Source organism: Callorhinchus milii, unplaced genomic scaffold, assembly GCF_018977255.1.
Source record: "Callorhinchus milii isolate IMCB2004 unplaced genomic scaffold, IMCB_Cmil_1.0 Scaffold6, whole genome shotgun sequence".
Lineage (NCBI taxonomy): Eukaryota > Metazoa > Chordata > Chondrichthyes > Chimaeriformes > Callorhinchidae > Callorhinchus > Callorhinchus milii.
Genome location: NW_024704747.1, coordinates 24,275,630 through 24,302,293, shown reverse-complemented (window position 1 = coordinate 24,302,293; position 26,664 = coordinate 24,275,630). Strand labels below are relative to the sequence as shown.

The window sequence follows — 26,664 nt, the reverse complement described above, 5'->3', positions numbered from 1 at the left end:
ACGTAAAGACAGCTGCTTCAACACAACTCAATAAACACCAACATGTCCAAACATTAAAATAGTTAAATAATACAGACAACAGACAAACTGACAGTGTAACAACTTAACAGTAAACCTAACGTCATTGATGAATTTTGTGCACACAATGGAAAGGCAGAGCTGTTCACTTCATGGCTGTTTGTGGGACATTGTTGTGTGCAAATAGGCTGCCACATTCACTCTCAAAAATACACAGTCACTACACTTTGCAGCAAATCCTGTGGAGCACAATGAGACGTCCCCCTGGTGTTAAAGGCGCTTTACCTAATGTCAGGATTATTATTATAGCTTTTTATCCTATTTCACATTGGACAGTTATGGATTATAACAAATAGTAGATTCTACCAGGAATTAGTTAATTCATTGCTTTGATGTTTATAAATTATGAATCTTTCCAGTTGTGAAATAAATCCAGTAACACAATATTGCTGGAGCAGCATCCTGTATTGATTCTGCAGCCATTAGCAATAACTCACAACTCCTGACAAAATATAATAATGGCAATATAAATGTTCATTTAGACGCCATGTTGGGTGAAGCATTTTCATTTCCAAACGGTAGTCAAACAAGTTAATAGGTTGTGAGATACATGTTCAGAATGCACTGTGCCCATGGTCAACGGCTTGTTATAAGCTGTTTGAAGATATCATTACTGTATCCTGGTGCATTTTCCACATGTAAAGAAATTTAACAAATAATCCCCTAGATATCCTGTAGTAAGGCTGTCTCCTAACAATGCAGATTCTAATATATTGCCACAAGGTGCAGAATATAAAAATACATTTATTCCAGGTAAATTTGGTAAACCTCCCAAATTTATCATTTTAAAATGAAACCAATTCTTGGTGAAGCTAACTATTTTGGTGAGTGCTATTATTAATCCTATCAAAAATAATGATGGGAGGGGGGAGGAGTTCAGCTTTCTCATTACTAACATTAACATAAAGGCATGCACAGAACTGTCTAGATTATACAGTAAAACTCACATAAATCTGATCTGTATAAATCATACAATCAACTAAGTTGTACATCTGCCCAAATCCCATTCAAGAGTTTATATTCTATGCAAATTTGACATAACTGATACTTTGCATAAGTCATATTAAACATCAGTCCCAACTGATACGATTTTTATGAGGTTTACTACAATAGCAGGTTTTTTTTAATAAATCTTTGCAGCTGATTTAATCATCTGAACCCATACAAACATCTGAATTACATTTCAAAAAGTTGCAACGAACCTTTGCCGTCTTAACCCCGAGGCACCCGGTTTAGAAGCTTCCTCTGTAAGAGGAGCAATTATCTTCTCCGCTAGATCTGTCAGAACAGAGAAGGTTGGCTCCACAATGAAATCAATAAAGCCTGTCAAAAAAAATGTTCAGTATTACTAACAGGTCACGGATAAACAGATTTCCTTAATTCAGAATGAAATAACCCTCCGTGCTGTTTAATGTCACATTTCAAGATATGCACAAAGTAAACTAAACTAGAATTGCGATCTTTAAAAGTTGACACGCACTACTATTCCATAATCAAAACTTGTGGAAACTTTACGTTTTGTTATGCAGCAGCTGATAAGAGAGTTTGCAACATGGAGTTACATTTTTAACGTTATTGCGATTTCATGGAATCTTCTAAATATCTCTATTGCATAGCAGAAATCCGTATCCGTGCACATTTAATCCAAATACTGAATCTGTCTCTCAATGAAACTCTCAATGGAAATTACAATTAATTCCCCAAAACTTGAAATCTCCAGTTGCGAACAGTTGCGAACAGCATAAGTAACACAGTAAATGTGAGAATTTTAGAATGCTAAAATGTGTTACTTTACACTAACTCTTTTCTCTTCGGTACTTTTTATCCATGTCCTTTAATATACTTACAGTCCAAGCATCTATCTGGCCCACTTTTTAAAGCCACAGTTGACTCTAACTAGGTATAGTCTTTAAAGACAGTCAGTTCTGTAACTCAAAGTTGAAAGAGACCTGGAGGTGTTAGTTGACTCATCATTCACCATGTCTTAACAAAGTGAGGCAATAAGATAGGCAAGATGCTGGGTTACGTTGCAAATCAGTTGAGTTCAACTCCCCAGCTAGGAGGAATACTTTGATGAATACTCCCCCTAGACTGTACTTCCTCGTGAAGCCTATTTTAGAAAACAACTTGTCTTTTGCAAGGTCACTAAAATTATAGCTTGTCACTGTCAGCTACCAGATAATAGGCAAATCTGTTTGCTCACAAGAGACCTGCTGCATTTCAATCAAATCATCCTCTCTGATGCAGCACTGAGTTTAAGGCCCTGATTCTAAGTGTGTTTCTCAAAGTGAAGAGGTGTTAATTCATGATGGACAGCTCTGATGTCAGGAGTTTTAAAACACAACATAACAACAAAGAAGCACAGCGTCAGGGCTGTCAGCCTATTCACACTGAGCCACAGATGGTTAGCACAACAGTCTTAATCATCAGACTGAATCAGATTTTGATACCTGCCATGGGCATAGAATAAAACTTCAGCCATCTCTGGGGAGTTTACTTTCAGATTGGAAGACAAGAAAAATATCTCTTTCAACCACGTGCAAACGCACGTTGAATGCATTTTCACGTATACAAATACTTACCAATCTGTGATCGCGCCACCATTGTGGACTGACGATCACACAGTGGGGAAAATGGTAGCCCTAGATCTGCCTCATTGTCACCCTGTATAGAAATAGAAAACAGCAGATTTGCAAGACAAAGCAAAAGATCACTGAAAGAGGTACAGAATCTATAAAGGGCAGGGAAGGCAGTATTAGAATAGATCATAGCGCACAAATACTCTGGATTTAAGGACGTAACTAAACTAGCTGATGACGACTGTTCGGTACACTGACCTAGATTTCTGTAAAAAAAAAGTTCGACAATGTTTTATTTGTGAGAAGGTTTTAAAGAAGGTTAAAGTTCATGAGATTAATCGCCAATTGCGGCCGGCTGGATTAAGAAGCAGTTTTAGCAATAAGAAGCAGATGTGATAATAAATGATAAAGCTCTGTGTGGGTGGGAATAATTAGTACAGATCCACAGGGAAGGAGGGGGAACGGAGGAGTTGAGAAGGTTCAGGGACCCCTGTTGTTTGTACTTTGCATAAAGGACATGAAGCAAAGTTCTACTTTGTGATATTCTAAAGTTGCTGATTATATCAGGTTATGTGGGCAGGTAAATAAAAATAATATTAATGAGCAGAATAAGCAGCATTCAGACAATCTGGACCATTCAGCAGATTAGATCTTGTGTGGATAAAGGCACAGGAATGCTCATCTGAACTACAAACAGTGAAGAAAATTGAAGCAATGCCAATTCGTCATTGTTGGAAAACAAAAGGATTTGGGTGGAGCCACTGAAAATTCTCATAATCTTTTGGCTGCACATTTATATTAGGGAGAAAATGCTGTGATCGAGGAAACTAAGACGTTCATTTAAATAATGTGCATTTGCTAATGAAATGACTGAATATTAAGCAGTGGTTTTATACTGTGAAATGGTCAATGAAGTTGCCATTGATCCAGCAGGTCATGTACCCACCATCAGTAAGAATAAATGATTAGTGATTTAATTTCAACAGATTAGTAAATTGAATCCTTATAAAAGCTCCTGGATGTGTTCTGGCACAAATCATTTTCCACTTTCTAAAACTGAATCCTTTATAGGGATCCCCCACATTGCCACATCACTATTTCAGACATTCTGAGGGTTCCATGAACCGTATATAAAATATAATACTGTTAATGTTCAGTTGTTTAAATATAATTAGTTAATTTGCATGGCAAGCCATAATTAACAAAGTATGAAAAATTTAACGTTAAAAAATAAACCAGCTTTTTTAATAATATTGCACAAGATAGTTTCTATACCACCAAATCCACTGAACTATCCCTAATGTATACACCTATTGCCATGTGGGAGTTTGCAGTAAATGAGAAGTCTACCTGTCTAAAGAATTCCTCCATCAATGACATTGTCCAACGATAGTGCAGATGCCAGGTTTTTGCAGGATGACTTATATCTGCTGCGTGCAGCATTAAAGACATGACTTTAGCCTTGTCAGTCCTGAAAATTCAAGGGCACACTCTGACTTATTGCAATCAAGGAACTGTGCACTACAACAATTACCAATTGTCCTGTTTATTTATAAACGAAATGGTCAAAGACAGGAGATTGCCTCACCCTTCAGGCTGCTGCAAAGTATTTCTCATGGTTTTGATTTGTTGAAAATGACAAGACATGTCGGTCGATAAAACCATCTCTATCACCAAAGCACGCAGTTCCCTGTTGATTTATAAAACATGGCATGGTACTATGATTAACTGATTTGCAATGTCAAACACAGGAATAGATCTGGCAGTTAGTCTCTTTCCATGCCTACAATAAAAGAATGGAAAATACATAAAAAGGTGCTGAACTTCCAATGTTCCCACGACTGAAGGAATTTCAATCCCAAAGTTATGTTTCACTTACTAGCAAATCGAGCAGCTTGGCAGAATAATCTTCTTTAAATACTCTCCAAGCCAAATGCATTGGTGCCTATTTCTTGTTGCAATGTGACATTTTGTACTGTGGCATTTTGATCAAATGCAATCAATTGCGATGATGTTAAACAAAATAGTATCACAAAATGCAGTAGCATTTCTGCAGCAGAAACGGAATGAAAATACTGGAGTTTTTTGTAGAGCTTATTCTAAGAATAACAGGATCTTTATTAGAACGTGAAACCTGGAATGAGAAAAAGACTATTCTCTCCACATCAAGCCAATTCTCCACAGCTCATGTATGAGCACTTGAGCTGTTGCCCCTGCTAGGAAATAATATCACGGGATGGCGGAACTGCCAGGATGGTGGAAGGACCTTGGACTTTTATCGCCCAGCAAATTCTTATGTTCTTAATCCCTTCCCATCGTAGATACTGATCTAGCCTTCTTTTAAATGCACCAATTGACCTGGAATTAATTTCTTTATTAGGAATGCTGTTCATATTATCAAAATCTTCTGATCTCTAGTCTAGCTGGCCACATAACTTTGGTGTTCTCCTTCAGCTCATAAACAGATCCCTGTGGAGTTCCAATGGTTACTGCCTCCAATGCAGAATATGTCATTTATCATCATCCTCTTCTTATTAAAAAGCCAATTTTCAATCCATTTGTTTAATCTATCATCCATTCCATGAGTGTTCATTGATTTTTTTTAAGGTAATTATACTTTGTATGAACTAATAGTGTTTTAATGGTATTATTGCAAATGGAATTTTATTTTTAGCTCTGACTTGTAATAGATGCCTGATTACAGTTACGAGCTGTAACTGTACTATTTTGTTAAGCCTGTGTTTTTTTTTTGAAAGGTCCTATCAGATGACGTTTGATTGAATATTAAAAAGACCACAACAATGTGTACAAATGGGCAGGATAGTAGTTCCTGTAGTATTATTTGGCAAAAGCTCTTAACTTACCGCCAGTCATCTTTAGACAAGTTGCTCAAGATGTTCATTTCTTCATCTTGCATTAAGCGGTAGGCAGCACTCACGTGGTGGTTTTCAAGTACAGAGCGATCGTTATATAAAATGGCTACATCTGACCTGGTATCAAATGAATATAAAAATAGTGTTGACTATTGAATGTTTGAATACACGATAAATTAAATGCAATAAAAGCAGTTTAAAAAGAAAAAAGAAATTATTATTTTTATTATACCCACCCCACTATTCCCTCCCCACCCATTATATGTATATATATACATCAAATTTCTTAAAAGATTATTTAAGAATAAACTACATAACTCAGCCTTTTTAGTATAAAGCATAGATGGATTAAAGCTCAATTTGCTTAATGGGCCTAACTATGCCTAATGTTTTTTGAATGTGGTGCAGCATGTTATACTGCCTGCCTGCAATTCAATGAACCTCTTTTGCTTCAAGCAGCTTTTTTCCAAATTTGGTCGTAAAAAGGAGAGTACAATGATATCCTGGGCTGTCAGTCCACAATGGCCCTTGTTATATCACACAGAGAGCCTGTAAGGACGGCTAGAGTTGAGAAATAGAACTTTCACTTACAGACTACAGAAAGAAGTCTGCTCAGTGTTATGGCATATGTGTTGAATAAGAGAGAGTAAATGAGAGTAAATGATAAGCACAACAAATAATAAAGCTTGGAAAATGTTCAATTTTCCATGACTTCCATTTGTCTATTGGTAAATACGGAAATTTCTCAAAGGGACTATGAATGCATCATTCTTGACATGGGACATTAAGATCACCCCCCCAACCCCACTCCTTCCCCCATTGCTAAGGAGACATTCTTCATGTGTCTATGTCACTTCATATAAATATATTCTGTGTTGGCTAAGGCACAGAGCAACACTCGTGTTAAATGGGTTGGAAAAATCCATAGCCCATTCTTCCAGTAGGGACTTTTCAATTGATTATAAGAGTTCACATAGGTAGTTTATCTGCTACCAAACAACCATGAATGTGACAGGAAATCTTCACCATAGAGTCCAAAGTTCATTGGGTCTTTGAAGGCTAACACTGTCAAAATAGGGCAACTACAATACATGCTATAGGCTCAGCTCTGAGCTTGTGTACAGCTCATTCATCCACTATCTTGAGTGAGAGATTAATTTGTCATTGTTCCAAGGGCAAATTGTACTTGCGTCTCCAAAGACAGCATGTCTATTTGAACAAACATTCCAGATCCAAGAGACTCAATTCAAAATATCCTTCCTTCATTGGAAAATTAAAGCCACGTGGATTTCTTGGCTGATGCTTCAAGATTCTGATTCTGATGACAGTAAAATCTGAACGACATTGCAGTTCAGAGCAAAATTGTTTATTTAAATAAAAAAACGACCATATTGTAAAATAGCCAAATGTTTATTTTGGTACATTTGAAATTCAGAATAATTGAAACCATGAAAGCAAATCCACCAAAATATGCAGGGGGTTACGTTTGGTCCATTTGAAACAATAATACTTGTGTTTGATATAGTATTTTATCACATTTACAATGCTAAGGCAATGTCTCTACAACACTTAGGATATGATTCCCACAGAGAGAATTCAAAGGGCTCTGGCTATCAATTTGGATTACAAAACCTATTGTAAATCCTGCTTTCAGGGATGTATAATGACAAGCACTCTTCAGAAATGTGACTTTCCTCATGCTTCACTCGTGTGTTACCTACCTAGTCTGAAGATGGAAGTTATTAGTGGTTCCCGTGTGCTCATAGTCATGAATAGCAGCCGCAAAGAGCATTGCTAGGATTTCCAGTTCTGTAAACCAGTGCTGCAGAAACACAACGTCACAGTAAACAGTCTGCGAAGAATAATGCTTAAAATTTACCCTCATTTCATATGGAAAAACAATAATTCTTGGCTTTAGAAAGTGTTTAAGGAGTGCATGAAACATATTTTTAATTAATATCATTCAATACGCCCTGCCTTATATCAGATCAAATTTTAATTATTTTAAACAAAAAGTGGTAATCATAGTTTGGTTAAATGAATTGATGCATCCTCACCTTGGTCCCTGTTGTAATGGGTTGATTAAGGGATAGAATATGAGCGTTGGACTGCTTCTCATTATTAAACTCCTTCATCTCTGATATTATCTTTATGAATCTACACTGTACCCTCACTGTAGCTCCAATATTCTCTCTATAGTGCACCACCAAAAACTTCATGCAATTGTCCAGATGTGGCCTAACCAATGCCTTATAAAGATTCATTACTTACTCTATTTATGAAGCCCACAATGGTTCTGTATATAAAACCCACGATGACTTTGTGTACGAAACCTACAGTGGCTAATTATGTAAAATAAAAGTCTGCCTTTTAACAGCCTTTTAACAATATGAGAACAAACAATTCATTTGAAGCAATTACATTTTTTGACCAAATAGTCCTCAAATCATTTGGCAGTCAGATATATTTAATGAAGGTAAAAAAAATCTCTAATGTAACTAAGAGTGAACGAATGAACAAATTTATAGTCCAGCAAACAAAACTTCCAGAATCAATTCCTGTACCTCATTACCCAATCTCTATGAGTATCAATGATTACAGTGTGACTAAGCTTCAAAATTACCTGAATTCCCTTTGTTGGAGGAGCTAGGTCAAAATGGGGAAGGTGTTTCATTCAGATGCACCTAGACTACAAGAAAAGTTTCCCCTGGTATCTTATTCAACAGTATTCCTCCCCCATAAAATTGGTCATTCACTTCATGGTTGCTCGTCGGACATTACTGTGAGCATATTGGCTGCCGTGTTTCCCTACAAGTACACAGTCACTACACTTTACAGTATATTTGATGAAGAGCTTCAAGACGATAATGTGCACTGGCTATGATTTCCCCCATTATAAAAACACACTGTGAAAGTCACTAGAAGAAGATGTTCACCTCCGTGGCAAAGCATCTCAGTACTTTACATGGTTTCTCTGTCTAGGCTTTAAGGTGTTTCTACTTAAAATCCTAATTGGCCCTATTTGACCTCTTGCTGCTAAACCTTCCAGAATGAGTGTTGAGTTAGATGGGCAGTGCTGTTGTTGCTTGAATAGTAAAGGGATTTTCTTACAGATCTTTTAAAACATCTTCATGTTTCATTTTGTCTGCTGTATGTGAATGTTTTATCAGTGTGAACATCGCTTCATACTCCCACTTCAGTGTATCTTGGAAATCCTTACAAAGCTTATTGATGACAGCAGAGCACAACATTCTTCTGATACAGAAGGATGTTACTGTTCCGTGAAAAACAAGCCTCTGTCTTTGAAACGTAGGTTTTCTACCCCATGGGAGGATTTGGTGCTCTTTCCTATTAGGTATATACCAATTAAAATTTATTGAGTCCTGTTTGAACAATCTCTCATTTCGATGATGTACTTTGAAATACCCTGTATCCTTTTGCAGCTGTGTTTCTCTATCTCTATTCACAAGGCTTTTGTGATTCCCTTTTCATCAGTTGCAGTTCCATTTTGCTGTCGTCGTAGTTTTCTTGTGACTGGATCTGAAGGCTCTGTTTAGAGTCAGTTGTAAGTTGAACTAAGTTGAAGTTGTAAGTTCTTTTGACTTTTGTTACATTTAAAAATCTTAAAATAAATAGCAATATAGAAACCAAAATCCATTCAGCCCATTGGAGTCTGTTCCAACACAGAATGTCCTCATATCTTAATATATATAGTAGAATTTTTTTTGTTTTTGTCTCAGTCTGTGATTTTTGTTTCCGGATTCTGATGGTGAACAGCATAAGGTAAAATACAATAATGTACAATGTGCTCTCAGACATTGAAACTACTACTGTCATTACAATTAAATAGTTAAAATCTGAGAATGATGTTAATGAATATTGGGATGAAAGTTGTGGAGCTTCATAATGTATCAATGTCACTGGCACCAATTATCATGTCAAAAGTGCTAGGAAACGCTCTACATTTCCTCCTGTTAAATTATTCATTTAACGAGAGATTGTTAAGGCAGGAGTTCTTTGAAATTAATGCTATATAGAAATAGTCAGAGCTAACTATGGGATAAAATATTTATTTAATGTAAGAGCTTACTAACGCCGCCATGATGGTACAATCTGTCCCCCTGCCTGGCTGGGGATGAAAAGTGAGACAGGATAGTTGCCTATTAACGTTTTTTTTATCTTATATACAAGTTGGTTATTTCTTATTGGTTAGAAGCAACACTGTATAACCATTTAAACAATTTACCTTCTCACCAATACACAAATCCAGAGTATGCTATCTGGATAAAAAAAATACTAAGAAACATATGTTTTCCATTTTGCTTCAGTTGTTTTTGAGTGGTTGATATTCAAAGCCACGCCAAAAATAGCATGTGATGTGAAAGCCTTTGTGTCGAGTTCTTCTTGGCAATCTCCCAAGAACTGGTCAGAATTGTCTCAAAGTCCCAAAATACCAAGTACAGACCTGAGTGCTCACTCTGCTACCGTTATGACAGGACCAAATCTATAATAGTCATAATAATAATAAATCTTACCATAATGCCAGTGTGGAGCATTAAGTAATGCACAGTTTGGGCCACATCTGCTGCATGGTTTAAGTTATGATAAGGATTTTTATGCTTGGTATAACCAGCCTCCAGGGCCTCAACAAAAGATATTAGAGACGACACAGGGATCTATGAGAGAGAACATTTTAAATTAGAGCAATGGGTAAAGTAAAATGTAACAAACCATACAACAACATTAATAATTTTAGTTTTTTTCTTGATATTTGTCACAACAGTGACAACAAGAGCCATGGGCTGTTTGCAATCCCTTAAAGAACAATAGATTTGCTCATAAACCAAAGTCTTTTGAAGATTCATTATCACATTTATTGAAATATCAATTTGGCCAACTAATACATCATTTATTTTCCATTAGAGAAAGTGGTCTATTCTATATAAACATTAAAACCTTATTAACATGCATATCGCTGTACCTTGACTGCACATTTATTTAACGAATTTCATGCAAATGCCATAACAATTGTTAATTAAAATGCAGTAATAATTAGCATGCTAATATGAACTTTTGAATTCACTAATGTTTGTCAATTTATAAGCGGTTTTCTGGAAAAGAAAGAATTAACATCACAAAAACATCTGATCGTCTGCAGACCATTGAATGTTGCTCTAAGGGTTAAAAAATATTTTTTTTTGATTCCATTCGCGGTAGAATCGTGCATAATTTAAAAATGATTAGCAGTGGCTTCATTTTTATTAGCAATATTGCTTGACAAGGGGTTAAGCAGTTTTAGGCATTTGCTCCAAACTGCATAATAGATTGTATTGTAATGTTTCTGTTTAATTTGGTTATATTACACCAGTTATGGGATACAAATATGAATTTTACTGCTGGGGGGCATGCATCTGACAAACAAATGTTTTCTCTTTTTGATTTCACGATTCTAAGTTTCCCAGCACCTTGGGACATCCTTCTGATGTGAAAGGCGCTATATAAATGTGATCTGTGGATGTTGTTAAGCGCTTGTATTTATCAGGACACATTTAAATGACTGTGCAGTGAGGTGCAACAGCAAGTGGCGACAATAAGAAACCAAAAGAGACCCCTAGAAGATGTGAAAAACACTACAGCAAATGCAAGATTATTATTATTTATGAAAAAAAGGCTTCATAAAGAATTCAAGCAATGGGGAAGAGCTGAGTATTTGATTTGTTCTATAAAACGCTATGAATATCAAATGCAAGGATTGTTATTATTATGATTATTATTAAGAAGAATTGATAACTCTGGCTCAGCAAAGCGATGAGTCCTCAGTAGCTGGAACAAGTTATCAGGAAAAGTGTCAGAGGCTAGAATGCTGGATTCGTTTAGCAATGGGAAGATGGTAGAGCAGGCATTCAGGAATGATGACAGTAAAATGCACCAAAGAGCCTTTCATCATCCATGCACTCTTATAATCTTTTGAGTTATGAAGGTCTTCATAAGGAGAACAACATAGGCATTCCGAGGCAGCATAAACATTTTATTTTATTAATCATCAATTCATCATAAACCCTCCGACTAATTACATCTCTGATGAATGATCATAATATTTTCACTCGTCTTAAACTATCCTGGCAAGGTGGGCATATTGTCCCATTTTGCGATTGAAACCCATGAAAAATATACACAGAAAGTAATTTGATAGCTATAAAGATAAATGAAAATTAAACTCCAAATTGGAAGCCCATTGTTTCCTTTTACATAGATTTCCCTCCTCCGGTATCTCCTGTAGAGTGTCTGCTCGTTTAAGATGACAGATTACAGTGGATCTCAACTAAATCTGCTAGTAAACTTGTCTGCTGGTTACTATTCTCACTTAAGGGACAGATTATGGTGGATATACACAGGTATATTCAGACTCATCCATGTCAGAAGATTCCCTTGTTATGTTTGTGATGTAAATGAGAATCCTTCAGTGGAACAATTGAACAATTGGGGGAAGAAGGAATGCCTGAAAGAAGCAATGCTGCTCATAATCTAGTTTTCTGCAGGATCTCACTTTGTGCAATTTACACTGTGTGATTTGGAAAAGGTTTCATTGGGAGAATTCCATGGAGAGAATTCGATGTATTGATGCACAAGGGTTTTTGCACTGTCATACGTTTCCATAACTAAGTGTTGGGAAGGACACACAATTTTTTAAATAGATATTATGACTATTTGCCAGAGATTCACATGAAATAAATCACAATAAAATGTTTATTTTTTGCTCTGCAGCCACATGCACAAGTGTGTATGAAATCGATTGTTAGATTTTGTAATTCGAAGAACATTCGACTTGTCTCAGTTCACAATTCGACCTTAATTAAAATGTCCTGACCCTGAAGCGATTGATAAGGTCGTATCGGGTGAACAATTCATGCACCATGAATTTCAGAGCGTGTTCTCCGCTAGCTTCATTAAGCGCAAAAACATTAAATGACCAAGTATCCACGTCCTGCGGAGAGAAGAGACAACACAATTAGACTTTTGCTTAATTTCCTTTTCATATTTTCATCATTCATTGAAATTTTTGTCTGGTCTGTACCTTTAAAGTGGATATCACTCCTGACGGGTAATTTAGTCCAATCATGTTTGACGTTCTTCGGTACATCCTTGAATTTAAAATAAGCATAATGTTTAAAGCAGGCATCAGTTAACATAATAGGATAATAGCAGTCTCAGCTTTTATGCTGTCTTCCTCCACCCTAACCCTTAACCCCCTGCCTCCTCCACTCATCAACCGATCTACTGAAACCTCTTCCCAATGCTCACCTCCTGGATGAGTTACAAATCATTGTTTTGACATTTTTCACCGAACCCATGCTATTTCTCTTACTTCCCCAGAACCACACATTTTTCCATTTTATGAAGGACATTGAGTTTTTAAGGATTAATGCAAGAGTCGATAGTTTCATTACTTAAAAAAAATCGCCCAGAGAAAATCTGAGCAACTTCACATTTATAAGAGTTACAAACAGTGGGTTAAAAAGAACCCTTACAGGTACGTTTCCAACTTACCTCTCTACAAAAATTCCGGCTTGAACGGCGTGGACAATGCTGCGAAATCTGGGCTTTTCTTCCGGCCTTCTCCTCATCACCCCCATTTTCCGCGAGAAGGTTGATGCCAGCCAGTCTCGCACTTCTGACGGAACTGAACCTGCTTGGATGTCGCTGAGCTCATCTTCTGTGTCCAAGAGACGTCTGGTGGGAGATTTCAAAAAAACAGAGAGGACAAAGCGAAATGTTAGACCTAGAAGAATAAGTGGTTTGCTCATTACAAAAATAAGTGTGGCAGAACACAATCTAGACCAGAGACAGCCATTGCAAACACACATATTAACAAAGTCATCTATTTCTTCTGACGAAACGAGGCAAAGCTATTCAATTTAGTGTAAATACATGTCCAGGGACCACTTCTCTTAACTCACGATGCTTAGCCTTCAAGTTTCATTGCAAATGGTTTATGGAACCTATCGAAAGGCAATAGTGGTGGAGCCACAGTCAACATTATATACTGCGATTCCTCTAGATCAAAATGCAATGGTAATATTACTCACCTCGTCTCATCAATGTAAACTGCTTCCAGCACGGATGCTGCATATTCAATATTCTTCCTTAACTCGATCACATTCACCTCACCTTTCTCCAGCTGCTTCACAAGGCATCTTAATCTAAAATGGAAAATCACAATACAATTTACACTTACGTAGCTTCTTTCACATCGGGAGGATGTCTCAAAGTGCTGGCAAATGCTGGATTGTCAGCTGGTACTGTTAAATTACATTACAGATATTTGATTAACGAAATTGAATTAATTATAATAATTACGGTCTTTGTATTTGGTATACTGCCTTTCTCATTGGGAGGGTGTCTGAAAGTGCTTTATAGGAACTATTGTAAAGTGTAGTGACTGTGTATTTTATAGGCGAATGCCTATGGATGCTATTCTTATATTTTTAGAAGGTTCATTTAAAATAAAATTAATATTTAATTTTGAATCTCAAGCCTGGAAAGTGGAATGATTTATCTGTCACAGATAATCTTCTGTGAACAATGAATGGCTTCTGGAAAAATACAAGAACACATTTTCAGGGATTTCAGAAATGTTTTTCAAAATGCTTACATTTTAGGCCTCAGTTGAAAGCATTTTCCTCCTGTAATATTTTGTCGAGGGGAAAGACTATGAATTTAACTTAGAGATATTGACAATTATGATGAGTGTAAATGAAGCTGAGTTGACAGGTATAATATAGATATATTATATGTAGAACAGATTAAAATACCCATCACTCTTATGAAAGGCAGGAAACTCAGACTGTTATGGTTCAGTATCATTCTGTTCTGACAAAATAATACTAATAATAATCCTTGCATTTGGTATAGCACCTTTGAGATGCCTCAAAGCGCTTTACAGAATATACTGTAAAGTGTAGTGACTGCATGTTTTGTGGGCGAAAATTCAATTGAGTTAGACTGACATGATGTGCTGACATGCTGATTCAGTCTTTATCGTCTCTTGTCTGTACAGATGCTTACTTACTGTGTTCCCTTTGCACAGCGAAAAATTGCCAAAACAGATCAGTTTGTGATTAGAGTCTGACCCTAACAACAAGAATTGGCAACAAACACTGTAGAAATATATCCTTGTTCGAATAAAACATTTCAACACTCTACAACAACCGTAATTTGTTTCATTGAAAATATGAGGACTATTGCCATGATAAGTATTTGCATCTTAACCCGATGTATAACACGGTTCAATAAGGTTTACAATAAATCAATAAACATTGACCAGCAAAAAAAACTAATTGCTTCACGGCTGCTCTCAAGGTAATTAACAGCACAAGAGCATGTCGAGTCAGTGATTTAAACATTCGCAATATCGGCACTTGGTCGAAACAGAATGATACTGAACCATAACAGTTCTGGGTTGCCAGCCTTGTGTAAGTGTACTTTTGAAATTATAATTTTCAAACATTCTTGCATTTGATATAAAGACATTCATGTCAGGAGGTGATCTCAAAATGCTGCACAGGATTTTCCTGTAAAGTGTAGTGAATGTGTATTTTGAAGGCAAACTATAGGCAGACGGGTTGAAAGAAAAGATTCAGTGAAGAATACAGATCTGGCAACAGGCAGCAAGGGAATCGTTGCTTCTGCACCATTGGACAAGAAATTATGAGCACAAACATAATGCTTTACACATTTGAAAAACAATATCGTTGCTAGACTTGAAAACTAACATTGATGAATTCCTCATACTGGAGCAATTAACTGCTCATTGCATTTATAAACACTAAACAGTTTAAAAGCATACTTTCCGACTCCAGGAGAAACTCATTGGCTTTCCAGTTTTGATGTTTTGATGTTGCTGTGCTAAAAGGAAAGATGTTTATCTTTCCCATTAAAGATCGAAATAAGTTTCCTTTTATGAACAAAAGTTGAATCAGAACATTTTTATTTATTCATTTTAAGTAATAATAAATATTAAAAAAATATTGATTTGGGTTTTTGCTGTTGGCTCAAGGTATCAAATGAAAGCAGTCCCTGACATGGAGTTTACGATTTGGAATAATACAGTTCAGAAATAGGCCATTTGGCCCATCAAGTCTATGCTGGTGTGTTTTCTCCACTGATCTAACCCCAGTCTCCTGCTCACTCTGAATCCCTTAACATATGATTACTACGTTAAATACAAACAGCCAAGTTCAATTTAAAAACAAAATACTGCTGTATTGTGGCCCTCTTCAAATTAACTTAACAGAAGTTATTGTTGACTTTTTTTCTGGATTTCTCAACACTTTCAACAGAGAGTCGCACAGTGGCACATCATCATTTGATAAATCAAAGGTGCAGCATTCACGTACTTCCCTCACACACCCTGCATTTATTCCCCTCACTTACTGCATTTCAAATGTCATGTGTGGATTGATTGATTTAGTTATCGTATTGGATGAATGCCATCCAAGGATGTTGCATTATTCATAAATCATTTAAACGTACTGTATTCAACAACAACAACAACAACAACAAGATTCCATTTATAAAGCGCCTTTCACGTCAGGAGGACGTCCCAAGGCGCTGCACAGTTGGGTCATGACCCGAGCAGGGGGGAAATGGTCAGGGGGAGGGAAGGGAGGGAGCGAGGAGGGGGGAAATGGTCAGGGTGAGAGGAGGGAAGGGAGGGAGCGAGGAGCGGGGAAATGGTCAGGGTGAGGGGAGGGAAGGGAGGGAGCGAGGAGGGGGAAGAGAGTCGAGAGGGGAGCTGAAGGCACGGTCAAAGAGAAAGGTTTTGAGACCGGCCTTGAAGGAGGAAAGGGAGGAGGCGGCGAAGGCACTGGGGGATGGAGTTCCAGAGCCTGGGGGCTGAGAGGCTGAAGGCCCGACCACCGATGGTAGGGCGGTTGGGGCGGGGACGTGGAGCAGACCAGAGCCAGAGGAACGGAGGGTACGGGCAGGTAGGTAGGGGGTATTCACCAGTATAAGGCTCTGAAATGCGCTTATCCATTGAAAAAATTCTCCTGGAGCTGTAACAAAAGGGTATTTTATTTCTGTGTGAGTCTATGAAATAAAAGGACCCACAATAATCCCAATTTGGAGATCAGCCACCTTGTGGTGAATTTTGGAACATTTAAAAGTTCTATTCAGTAATTGAACAGTCAAAAGATCGGGTGATTTCATGAAATAAGCATTTATCCATAAAATTCAACATTATTAATGATACAATGTGGTTAAATACTTGTTTTGATGCATCCGGACAATTTTAATTTTAATCAACAGACTTCAATTGAATGACAATCAGTGGGTTGCTGGAAAGCCGATTGAGATCGACTGATTCTGTACACTTTCAGTTCATGTTCTGTGACAATGATAAACATGTAATAGTGCAGTGATATAACCATATATATATAGCTTCCTGGAGCTCTTAGATTATTGAGCAAACCCCTCAGACTGCTAATCTATATTTTATACGACCTGTTTTCCATAAGACATTTTGGGGCGGACATGTTTGAGCCCACACATTAGTATGAATGACATCTCTTCTGACCTTCAGAAAACTTACAAGCTGCTCTTGTCAAAACCTCAACTGCAATAAATTGAAGCTGGGAGTAGAATTCCAACCTGCCATTAGATCAGTAGACAGTGAATCTCACATAGTGAGGAAGGCAATAACAAAATTAATAAGACCATGGTCAGATATGGAAGCATGAGAAATTATGATTGTTTCAATACTAATCTTTGTGCGCACAAGTATTACCGATATTAGAAAAAAATGATTTAAGGGCATCTTCATCAAACTTAAGTGATTAAGCTTCAACAAAATGAATCCCTGCTCATAAAATGAAGGTCACGACTGAAAGCTTTAGCGAGATTTTAAAAGGAACGCACTTTGCCAACACCAGTCAAATCTGATACATTCTGTGTAGTGATAGTAATCTTTACATTTGAGTGCTTTACTGGCTTGTACTGTAAAATTTAATGACCGCATTTTAGGCAAACGTACTGTCACGGTATCTTTAATGTCCAATTGAACAAGTAGTGAGGACCTTGGTTTAACTTCTCATGCAAAGGACAGCACTCCTGACAACGCAGCATTCCCCCTGTATTGCTGTCAGCCCAAACCACAAACTCAAAATCCTGATGCAGTGCTTGGACCCACAACCTTCTGGCTCAGAAACAGGAGCGCTAACAACTGAGCCAATGCATTGCTGACAGCATAAAGATCCGTACCTGAACTCTACACATTTCACTGTAGAGACAGATATTCGGATTATTATTATATTATTATAGTATTTGTTAAGCTCCTCTGAATGGGTTATAAAATCACACTCGCTTTGCCTGCTTATCAATCTGTATGTTTTGAATTTCCCTGTAGTCACTTCACAATCTTAATTAAAGAAATTATCTGTTCCTTGGCACAATTTAAGTTGCTTGCGTTTTAACAGAAACAATTCCTCTTGGAGAAAAAAGCAATTTAATAAACTCCCAGCTAATGATATCAAACAGAGATCCCATCTACCTCTCCAAGTGGACGTTAAAGATCACTTGGCATTATACGAAGACGAGTTTAATAATAATAATCCTTGCATTTGATATAACTCTTTATTACGTCTTTGGGATGTCTCAAAGCGCTTCACAGAATACACTGAAAAGTGAATTGACTGTGTATTTATTGTGGGTGAAATGCAGCAACTAATTGTCAAACAGTCGTGGATTGAGTGACCAAATTATTACTATTATTATTTTTTTTCTCCCATAAGTTTCTCCAGTTATCCTGGCCAACAATCCCACATATAAAAAAAAATTGGTCAATCGCTTTGTAGGATACTGTTGTTTACAAATTGGTTCCACGTTCTCCGACAGTTACACAGTCACTACACTTTACAGGAAAACTCTGCGAAGCGCTTTGAGACTTAATAATGCGCTACATCGAATTATTATTGTTGTTATAGATCTCACCCAACATCCCAGACAGGCACAGAGGTCACCGAATAACAGTCAGCAAACTGTACTGATATGAAAATGGGAAACAAGCAAATCTGCCAAATTGTACCACTAACCATCAATGGCATTTGCAGCTATCTCCATGAAATAGTAGTGGTTTGGCTGAAACTCGTGCAAGTAAAGGCCTGAAACATCATTAAGAGTTAAGCCTCCCTCTCCCACATGTGGACATAAAAAATACAAACTTGATGAAAGTGGCTCAAGGGCTTGTTCAGATTTCCTGTGCTGCTCGGGTCAGAGGTCTGTGAGTTTATTTGTATGTGGTCTTAAAGAAGATTTTAATGCAGTACAACAGCACTCTGCTTTTCCAACGTGACATTCGTGTCAGCCTGACTCTGTTAGCAGCACTCTCACCTCTTAGATAGAAGGTTGTGGGTTTGAACTAACCCACGTCCTATGCTGGGAGTCTGGACTAAGATGACATTCCACTGCATAGCAAGGGGAGTGCTGCATTGTCAGAAATGCCGTTCTTTGGATGAGATGTAAACCAAGATCCCATCAGTTTGTTCAGTTGGACATTAAAGATCCAATGGCTCTATTCAAAAAATGAAGGTTGTTTCTCCCAGTGTCTTGGCCAACAATCCCCCAGATCAAATTGGTCATTCACTTGTTTGCGGGAACATTGTTGTGCACAAATTGTCGTGTTTGCCTACAAATAAATAGTCAATACATTTTACAGCAAATCCCGTTGAGACGTTTTGACAATTTTATGGAGGCCGGGTGTCGGACACATGCGGAAACCCATCACTACGCTCAAGAGTAGCCAAACCAAGCTGAGATTTCTACAAATGGAAATCTCAGAGATGGATTGTTGGAATGGAATGCACACTCTCTCCCTGGAGGGATGCATCCTGCTTATCTAATTCCAGAAATTACTAGGCGCAGGTTGGCAAGAGCCAAGGCTTGGGGACCACAGACTTTGCTTTGGGGTAAATGCTGGAGTCTTACCAGCTGAAACCGCCTAGCTTGCCATTGATATCACTGTCTGGCAAGCTTTTCCCCTTTTCCCATTTCTTTCTCAGCGTGATGGTAATAAAACGCAAAATGGCAGGATGAAGGTAACCTTAGCAACATGTATCTTTGTGATTATATTACCCAAAGCAAGCCTATTGTGGATTGCTTCTTAATGGTCCATTTATATTGTTCCTCTTTGCCTGGGAATAAAGAAAAACAAGTTGCCTTAGAGGAGCGAGACATATATAAGGCTCGTGCAGCATAATTTCTTGCACTTAGAATCAGCAATTTAATTTGACATTATTTGTATTGTCTCAGTCCCTGGTGTTTAGTGGATGAGAACAGAATACATAAGGTCCAGGGATAGTAGAGGTGTGACTCATGCTCCTTGCCATAGAAGTATAGACAGCACAAAAGAAGGGTATTTAGCCCATTTTACCTGTGCAGTCAGTCTCATTGACCTGCTTGTTCCCTAAACTCCTGCTGTAGATGAAATCACTTGGTTTAGTTTGTGCACCGTGATCCCAAATGGGATAATTGTGAAGAGACTGTTTGTCTCCCTCCTCCTGTCACTAAGAGTTTCTACGTGCAAACTGTAGCTGACTAAAAATGCTTTGAATCCCACATTCTCACTGCTCTGTGCCGTATCTTTAGAAGTGACAATTTCTGCAATCGCATCCATTATGAACAGGGATCACATTGGCTGTGAATACAATGCAGTAATATTCAAGACGTTCATAAAAGAACAAGCATCCACTTCAATAATTTTAACAATTGCTCTCAAGATCAAAAGCTCGGTTTGGATGAAGAAGGACCTTCCACCCATTTGACCTCATTCTTCCAGGACACCCGCCCATCACAGATTCAGCTGTTTTGCTTTAAATGAATCTAGCGTCCTGGCCTCGATCAGCCTTCCTGGCAAACTGTTCCAGTCATTAGTTTTCTTTGGATAAAGAAAAACTTCCCAGTGTCTCTTGAAATTGCCCCCCTGCAACTCTAAACCTATTTCCTCTTGGTCAACTGTATTGTGCTTCCTGAAGTTTTGTTCTGGGTTACTTTTCCAATTCTATTTAAAATTGTATGTACCTCTATAAGATCCCCTTCTGACATCACAGCTCCTGTCTCTAAGATAAGTCAGTTGTGTGCCTATAGTTAAGATGCAGCATTAAATATAGGAAGATTTGTTTCTACCGACTGTTTGCAATTATATATTAAAGCTGCGTCAGAGGAAATTAATGGAAATTTAAAGTCTTAGCATGCTGACGGCACTGTGGAGTAAACATGACAATTAGTAGTTTTTTCCAATTCCTTAAGTCATACACTACACACACCATTTGAATTGGCCATCCGAAATCGCAACAAACTTAGCATGTAACTAATGGTGTGTTTAAATTGCAATGTTGCAGTGTAAATGAAGCGTGCTGTTGCCTTGGAGGCAGTTACCATCAACTCTAAATGAACACACCACCTGGAAACCAGGGGGAATGGTGCATGCTTCTGCCCCCAGGTTTTCTGCCTGTGGATGTGATGAGCTGTCAGATCGAACCGATAGAGACTGCCCAGCAACTGGGCATTTCTAGTCTTGTTATTGCGATTGGCGAAATTGACCAACTAGATCATCGTACGAGGAGCCTGATGCTACCAGATCAGAGAAGGCTTTGTTGAGGTTATGTTAGCTCTGGTCTCCAGTTTGTCCCTCAGGCCCTAGTTCCACCATCGGTGGCCGTGCCTTCAGCCACTGCTCCCCTAAACTCTGGAACTCTCTCCCCCAATCCCTTCGCCTTGGCCACTCCCTCCGCACCTTCAAATCCCACCTAAAGATCGTCCTTTTTGATTGTGCTTACGGTGACCTCCCGCCCTCCCTCTCCCCCTGGCTCGTTGTCAGACTCCACCACTGTGAAGCGATCTGGGACCTTACCCCACGTGAAGGGCTCCATATAAATGCAAGTTGTTGTTGTTGAATATGTGGCTGAATCGTTAACTGTATGATTCATTCAGTGTTCCATATCACTGTTCCACATCACTTTTTCCGTGCTGGCAATGGAAAAGATTAAGTACCCAAAACGTAGAGGTGCATTTTATTTCTTTTAAAAATACATCAATCGCTAAATGTAATTATCTTGTGTGAAAGTGCTGACTGGCCTACTATTTGGGGCTTGCATTGCAGTAAGAGCATGAGGTGAACTTTATTTTGCCGTTTAGTGTAGCGACTGACAGGAAAATCGCATTGGAAGTCTGCATTGTTAAGGCAGCTGCATTTACCAGCAAGGAGAATTTATTCTTCCGGAAATTAAAGTGTTACGATAGGTGACATACCATTCTACACTGGATAGTACATGCTAAATAGGTTCAATGTTAGCTGTGATCGTCGCAAGCAATGAAACATAGATTCTTGTTTTTTTTCAACAGAGGACTAGAATTTAGCTTGCAAGCAATACTCATTTGTGCTATTCCTACAACAGGCAAGTGTTACCCACAAGACTAGTCAATGGTTAAAATAAATCTTAGAAAACATGACACAATAGACCTACGACAGAGTTTTGATACCAATAGAATTAAATTTAAGCGCTGTGAAATGTCTTCCTGATGTGAAAGGCGCTATATAAATGCAAATTTGTATTGCAAATTGTATTGCAATTACGCGTCTGAACCCAAAGTGTGCTGAAGTGTTTCTTGCGGGGGAAAAAAATGATTTCCTTTTATTCTGTACTTTCAAGTGTTACATGTTCCAATCGTACCACACTGAAATTATATTTTGAAAGATAAATAGAACTTCAAATTAAAATATTTACTGCAATATTCTGTGGTCTGCCAAATACTTGCGCCCGTCTAACTAGCACGCATCTCTAGCAAGTTCTCAGACTTGATATAATGTCCGTTTCCTTCCTCAATGCTGAATGTTTGAGAAAAGCTATCATTATTGCACAACAGCTGAAATGTAAGTCTTAGCATTTAACGGAAACCCAAATAACGCATTTGACTAAACTGCAGTAGTCTGTGAAGACAAAGGGTCCTCACAATGTGAAATGTGTCAATGTTGGTCATTCATCATGGTCTACAGTGCATCTAGTTACAATACCTAAAATGGAATATTAGCCTGTTCAAAATGGTTTAAGTTATGGAGGTTGGCTCATATTCTGTCTTGCTCTCGTCGAAAAGATGAAGAAATTAAAGCACATGGACTAAGCCTTCTTTGACAAAAAGCATAAAAGTCATCTTGAACAGTGCCAGGTTCCTGTAAACACTAAACCTTTTTAATTCTTTGATCTTTTATTACATTTTATATTCTTTGAGAGATCCCAGATTAACCAAATGTTCCCTTTTGAATGTAACTATTTCAATCTCTGAGAAGGTGACAGCAGCCAAAAGTTTAAACTTCAGCAAAATGAAAGCCATAAATTATTAGGTACAGAGTTAATAGAGTATAATATATAATGTTAAAAGAAATGTGATCCATTAGTCATAAAATTATAGGATAGCAGAGGAGGTAATTTAGGCCATAATGTCTGTGCTGGTTTTCTGAAAGAACTATCCACTTAATACCAGTTCCCTCCACTTTCCCCATAGCCTTATATTTTTTTTCTTTTTTCTAATTCCCTTTTAAAAGCTATTATGATTTGCACTTCAACCACAGTTTTTTCTTGCGCTAATAACCTTTAGTGCAAAACATTCCCTGAACCGCTCCCTTAGTATTTTTGGTAATGATCTTAAATTAATGCTCCTTATCGACCAGGGGACCCTTTTACAGATGTTTACTGAGGCTTTCTTAGCCATTAACATTTTAAATATAATTCTTGCTCAACCCAGACCCCATTGTTGCCTTCCCTCAATTACCACACTCTTATGTTCGCTCTCCATACCTCTTTCCTCCATCTGTAATGCATTGCTGAAACAATCATCATTACTGCCAATGATTAAACTGTGAAACTAACAAATGTGGGTTCATAACTTAGGTTCCGTGTTATTGCAATAATAAAGCTATTCTTGTATTTGAGCCCATTTTTCCCGAAATGGTATTTTATAGCAGCACAGTGTTGAAAATGTGCAGAACAGACTTGACCATGGAGATAGAGGTCTCCCCAGACGTGCTGGTAAATAAAGGTCAAATACGTCCACTCATATGTGACGGGCTGCAAACATTGGGTGATCTGGATTCCTCACTGCACTATGCCAAGTGCATGCAATGACCCTCTGAGGATTAGAGCAACTCGAAACTCTACTGACTCAGCCAAAGACAACTGTAGTGTGAGGTTTACCAAGCATCACATTGAAGGAGATTTAAATTCACTTCAAAACTGATTTGCAGAACACTTTTAAACAAGTTTTTACATCAAGTCTCAAGGTGAAGTTGCCTTTCTACAGTGGGTGTGAATTGCAAGATCAAGAATTGTGGCGTCCTGTTAGCGTATTGGTTAGAGACTCGCCTCGCAAGAGAGAGGACCTGGGTTTGATTCCCGGGCAGGGCGAAACCTTAGACAAGTTTGCTTACTCCACACACCTCTGTGGGACATTGCTGTGTGCTATCTCATCGACGTGTTAAGACTCTATATCAAATCCAAGGATGATTATTATTATCATTAAGAAGCTATTAACACTGAAGGTGGTTCAACAGGACATTGGCACAGACGGAGTGTAAATAAATGTAGGTGCTGCAAATCAATTTGGCTTCTTCTCATGATGCTCCCTTAAGCTTCCTCATAGACTGCCCAAAAACTTTTAAGGTGTCATTTCTTTCGTTCTCAATCATTGTTAGCAGAATTTAGGTGCAGACCATCAAGCCATGTAGGATTATTTATGTTTAAGTGTGAAACAGGCTTTGAAACAGATCAACACTTTTCTGCCCAATATGCAGAAATCTATAGCACGAGGAATGGATCCACTGGAGTCTCTCAGTCTCAGATAAATCAGACGATTAATGATGTTGCAACAGCTGTAAAAGTGCAACCATCTCTTGTAGTGTCTCTGGTTTTTGGTTTGGATCCATAGAAACGTTTATTGGAAAAATCACGCTCGTAAAACCACCTGAAAAATTACTTAAGTAAAGACATAACAAAGAAACCCAGCTGCAAACCTTCTATTATAGTACTTCCAGGATGACATTATGTTACAACCTAACCACCAGGAATGGTCATTTTCAACACATTTGGTATTTTTGATAGAACCTAGTAATTGTGTAGTAATGGCCTTTTTTTTTAACCTTTGTCGGAAAAATTGGGGCCGTAATTTATATCAATGCTGGGGGAGACATCTGTGAGTTCTTAACATGTTGGCTAGACACTTATAATCGTTGCAGTTTCCGAACAGAGCAAAGGGTAAATCATTGTTCTGTTGTTTTGGAAAAAAAGTAATAGCAGTGAGAGATCTTTATCAATGAGGACCAGCCTCTTAGAAAAACTTAATTACAGCCATTTTTCTCATCATAGAACACTTATCGTCAAGTGAGTCCACTCTGCATTTCAAGTGGGTGCAGAATTGTGGAGAATAAATTGATTTTTAACCCTTTGGAGGATTGCTGCAGGATTCACGGTGACAATACATATAGAAAATTGCTGCAAAGGACTGATTTACATTAACAGTGGATACCTTTCGAATTATTACTGGGTAATAATCTCCTCAAGGGGTAAACACTATCCTGCAACACAAGGGTGAAATTCAAGTACAGTCAGATTACCTTTGGGAACCCAATAAATCACTCCATAATAAATGATTATTCTAATATGTTTTGTGGAAGTGTAGGCAGAGGTATGATGTTCTGCGGCTGGCAGTTTTTGGTTGATGTCATGGCAGCTATCAATAATGCAAGTGTACTTCATCTGGTTAATAGGTGAAGCCATTTACAGTGAAATTAATGGTTATAAAACAATCACTACGAGTTGATTGTATCATAATAGTTCACTGGCATGAGATTGCGGTCAGTTGATACGATAGTTGACAGAATTATTACATTATGTATCAAATGTAAGCAGAGTTACATTAGAGTGAGTTGTGTTGTGAGAAGGTCAGTAAACAGGTTTGAGAATAAATAACTAGTCATTGCATTTGATATAGTACCTTTCATGTCAGGAGAACATCTCAAAGTCTTTCACAGGATTACATTGTAAAGTGTATTTTGGAGGCAAACACAGCAGCCAATTTGCACGCAGCAGCTGCAGGTTATTTTATGGTTTTCAATCTGAGACCAATTTTACAACCTTATAAAAATATATAGAACATGTACAATCTGGAAATGACAATTCTGGTTCTTAACTGAATCAGTCTGTTCTGCAATATCCGAAGTGTATTAGTCAGTTCAACTGGATGTTGTGGCAGCTGCAATGAACAACTGTATGAATTAAATTGCAAATTCCAAAGGAGAGGAGAGAATAAGAAACATAGACAGACCTTTACTTAAGCAAATATTCTGGTTGCAATTACTGAACTAGAGAAGAGATTTACTGGGTAGATAAATCGTGGAAAATTGAGCAAAACTGAGCAATCTGCCCTTCTGAGATAGACAGAAGTGCAAAGATTGCAAAAAGTGAACATAAGCAAAAAATGGAGTAAGAAATAGCAAATGAAGACAAAATAAATCAAGTTATAAGGATGACATTTGATGACTTGGGTGGAGAACGCCTTTTCTCTCATCCTGGTGGACAAACTAACAGTGGAGAACGGATTTTGGACACAAATGAAGATTATGGGGAAGGGGGAAGAAAAGCACTAACTACTTTAGTTACTACAGGAACAGTATAACACGTTTGAGGTCCCAAAGAATAAAGGCTTTATTCAGTAGGTGCTGAGCTGCAGTTTTCTTACTCGTTATAGAGTTCTAAAAGAATAACTGCAGAGGTCCTTACTATAACCTGTATTCCATCCAGAAGTGCACATTTCTTTATTCTTACGTGGACATTCATGTCACCCCCTGATCCATGCTTATAGTAAAAATAAGCTTAAAAAGCTATCGATTTTTTTAACGTATTTATTCCAATACCCATTTTCTGGACAATTTAGGGATTCAGCCTGCCTCACTTTTGGGCACATAGTGGAGTGAACTGCGATGATGGGGGTACAGCACTGTTAGACATTCAGTCCCATCAGCCTTTTTAGATGGATGTTAAAGATCCTATGGCACTATTCAAAAACAGAAGGGATATTCTCCTGGTGAC

At 37.8% G+C, this 26,664-nt stretch overlaps 1 protein-coding gene across 1 annotated transcript in view; it reads right to left on the bottom strand.

Annotated features, from left to right (window-relative positions):
- Positions 1-26,664, bottom strand: part of pde1a (phosphodiesterase 1A, calmodulin-dependent) — a 115,441-nt gene that overhangs the window by 9,179 nt on the left and 79,598 nt on the right. Inside the window, exons 5-15 of the mRNA XM_007890107.2 lie at positions 13,618-13,731; positions 13,079-13,261; positions 12,606-12,672; positions 12,399-12,515; positions 10,066-10,206; positions 7,252-7,352; positions 5,522-5,647; positions 4,246-4,347; positions 4,008-4,128; positions 2,661-2,742; positions 1,281-1,401 (exon numbers count right to left, since the gene is read on the bottom strand). Coding sequence (XP_007888298.2) covers positions 1,281-1,401; positions 2,661-2,742; positions 4,008-4,128; positions 4,246-4,347; positions 5,522-5,647; positions 7,252-7,352; positions 10,066-10,206; positions 12,399-12,515; positions 12,606-12,672; positions 13,079-13,261; positions 13,618-13,731 — 1,275 coding nt within the window. The remainder of the gene's footprint in view (positions 1-1,280; positions 1,402-2,660; positions 2,743-4,007; positions 4,129-4,245; positions 4,348-5,521; positions 5,648-7,251; positions 7,353-10,065; positions 10,207-12,398; positions 12,516-12,605; positions 12,673-13,078; positions 13,262-13,617; positions 13,732-26,664) is intronic.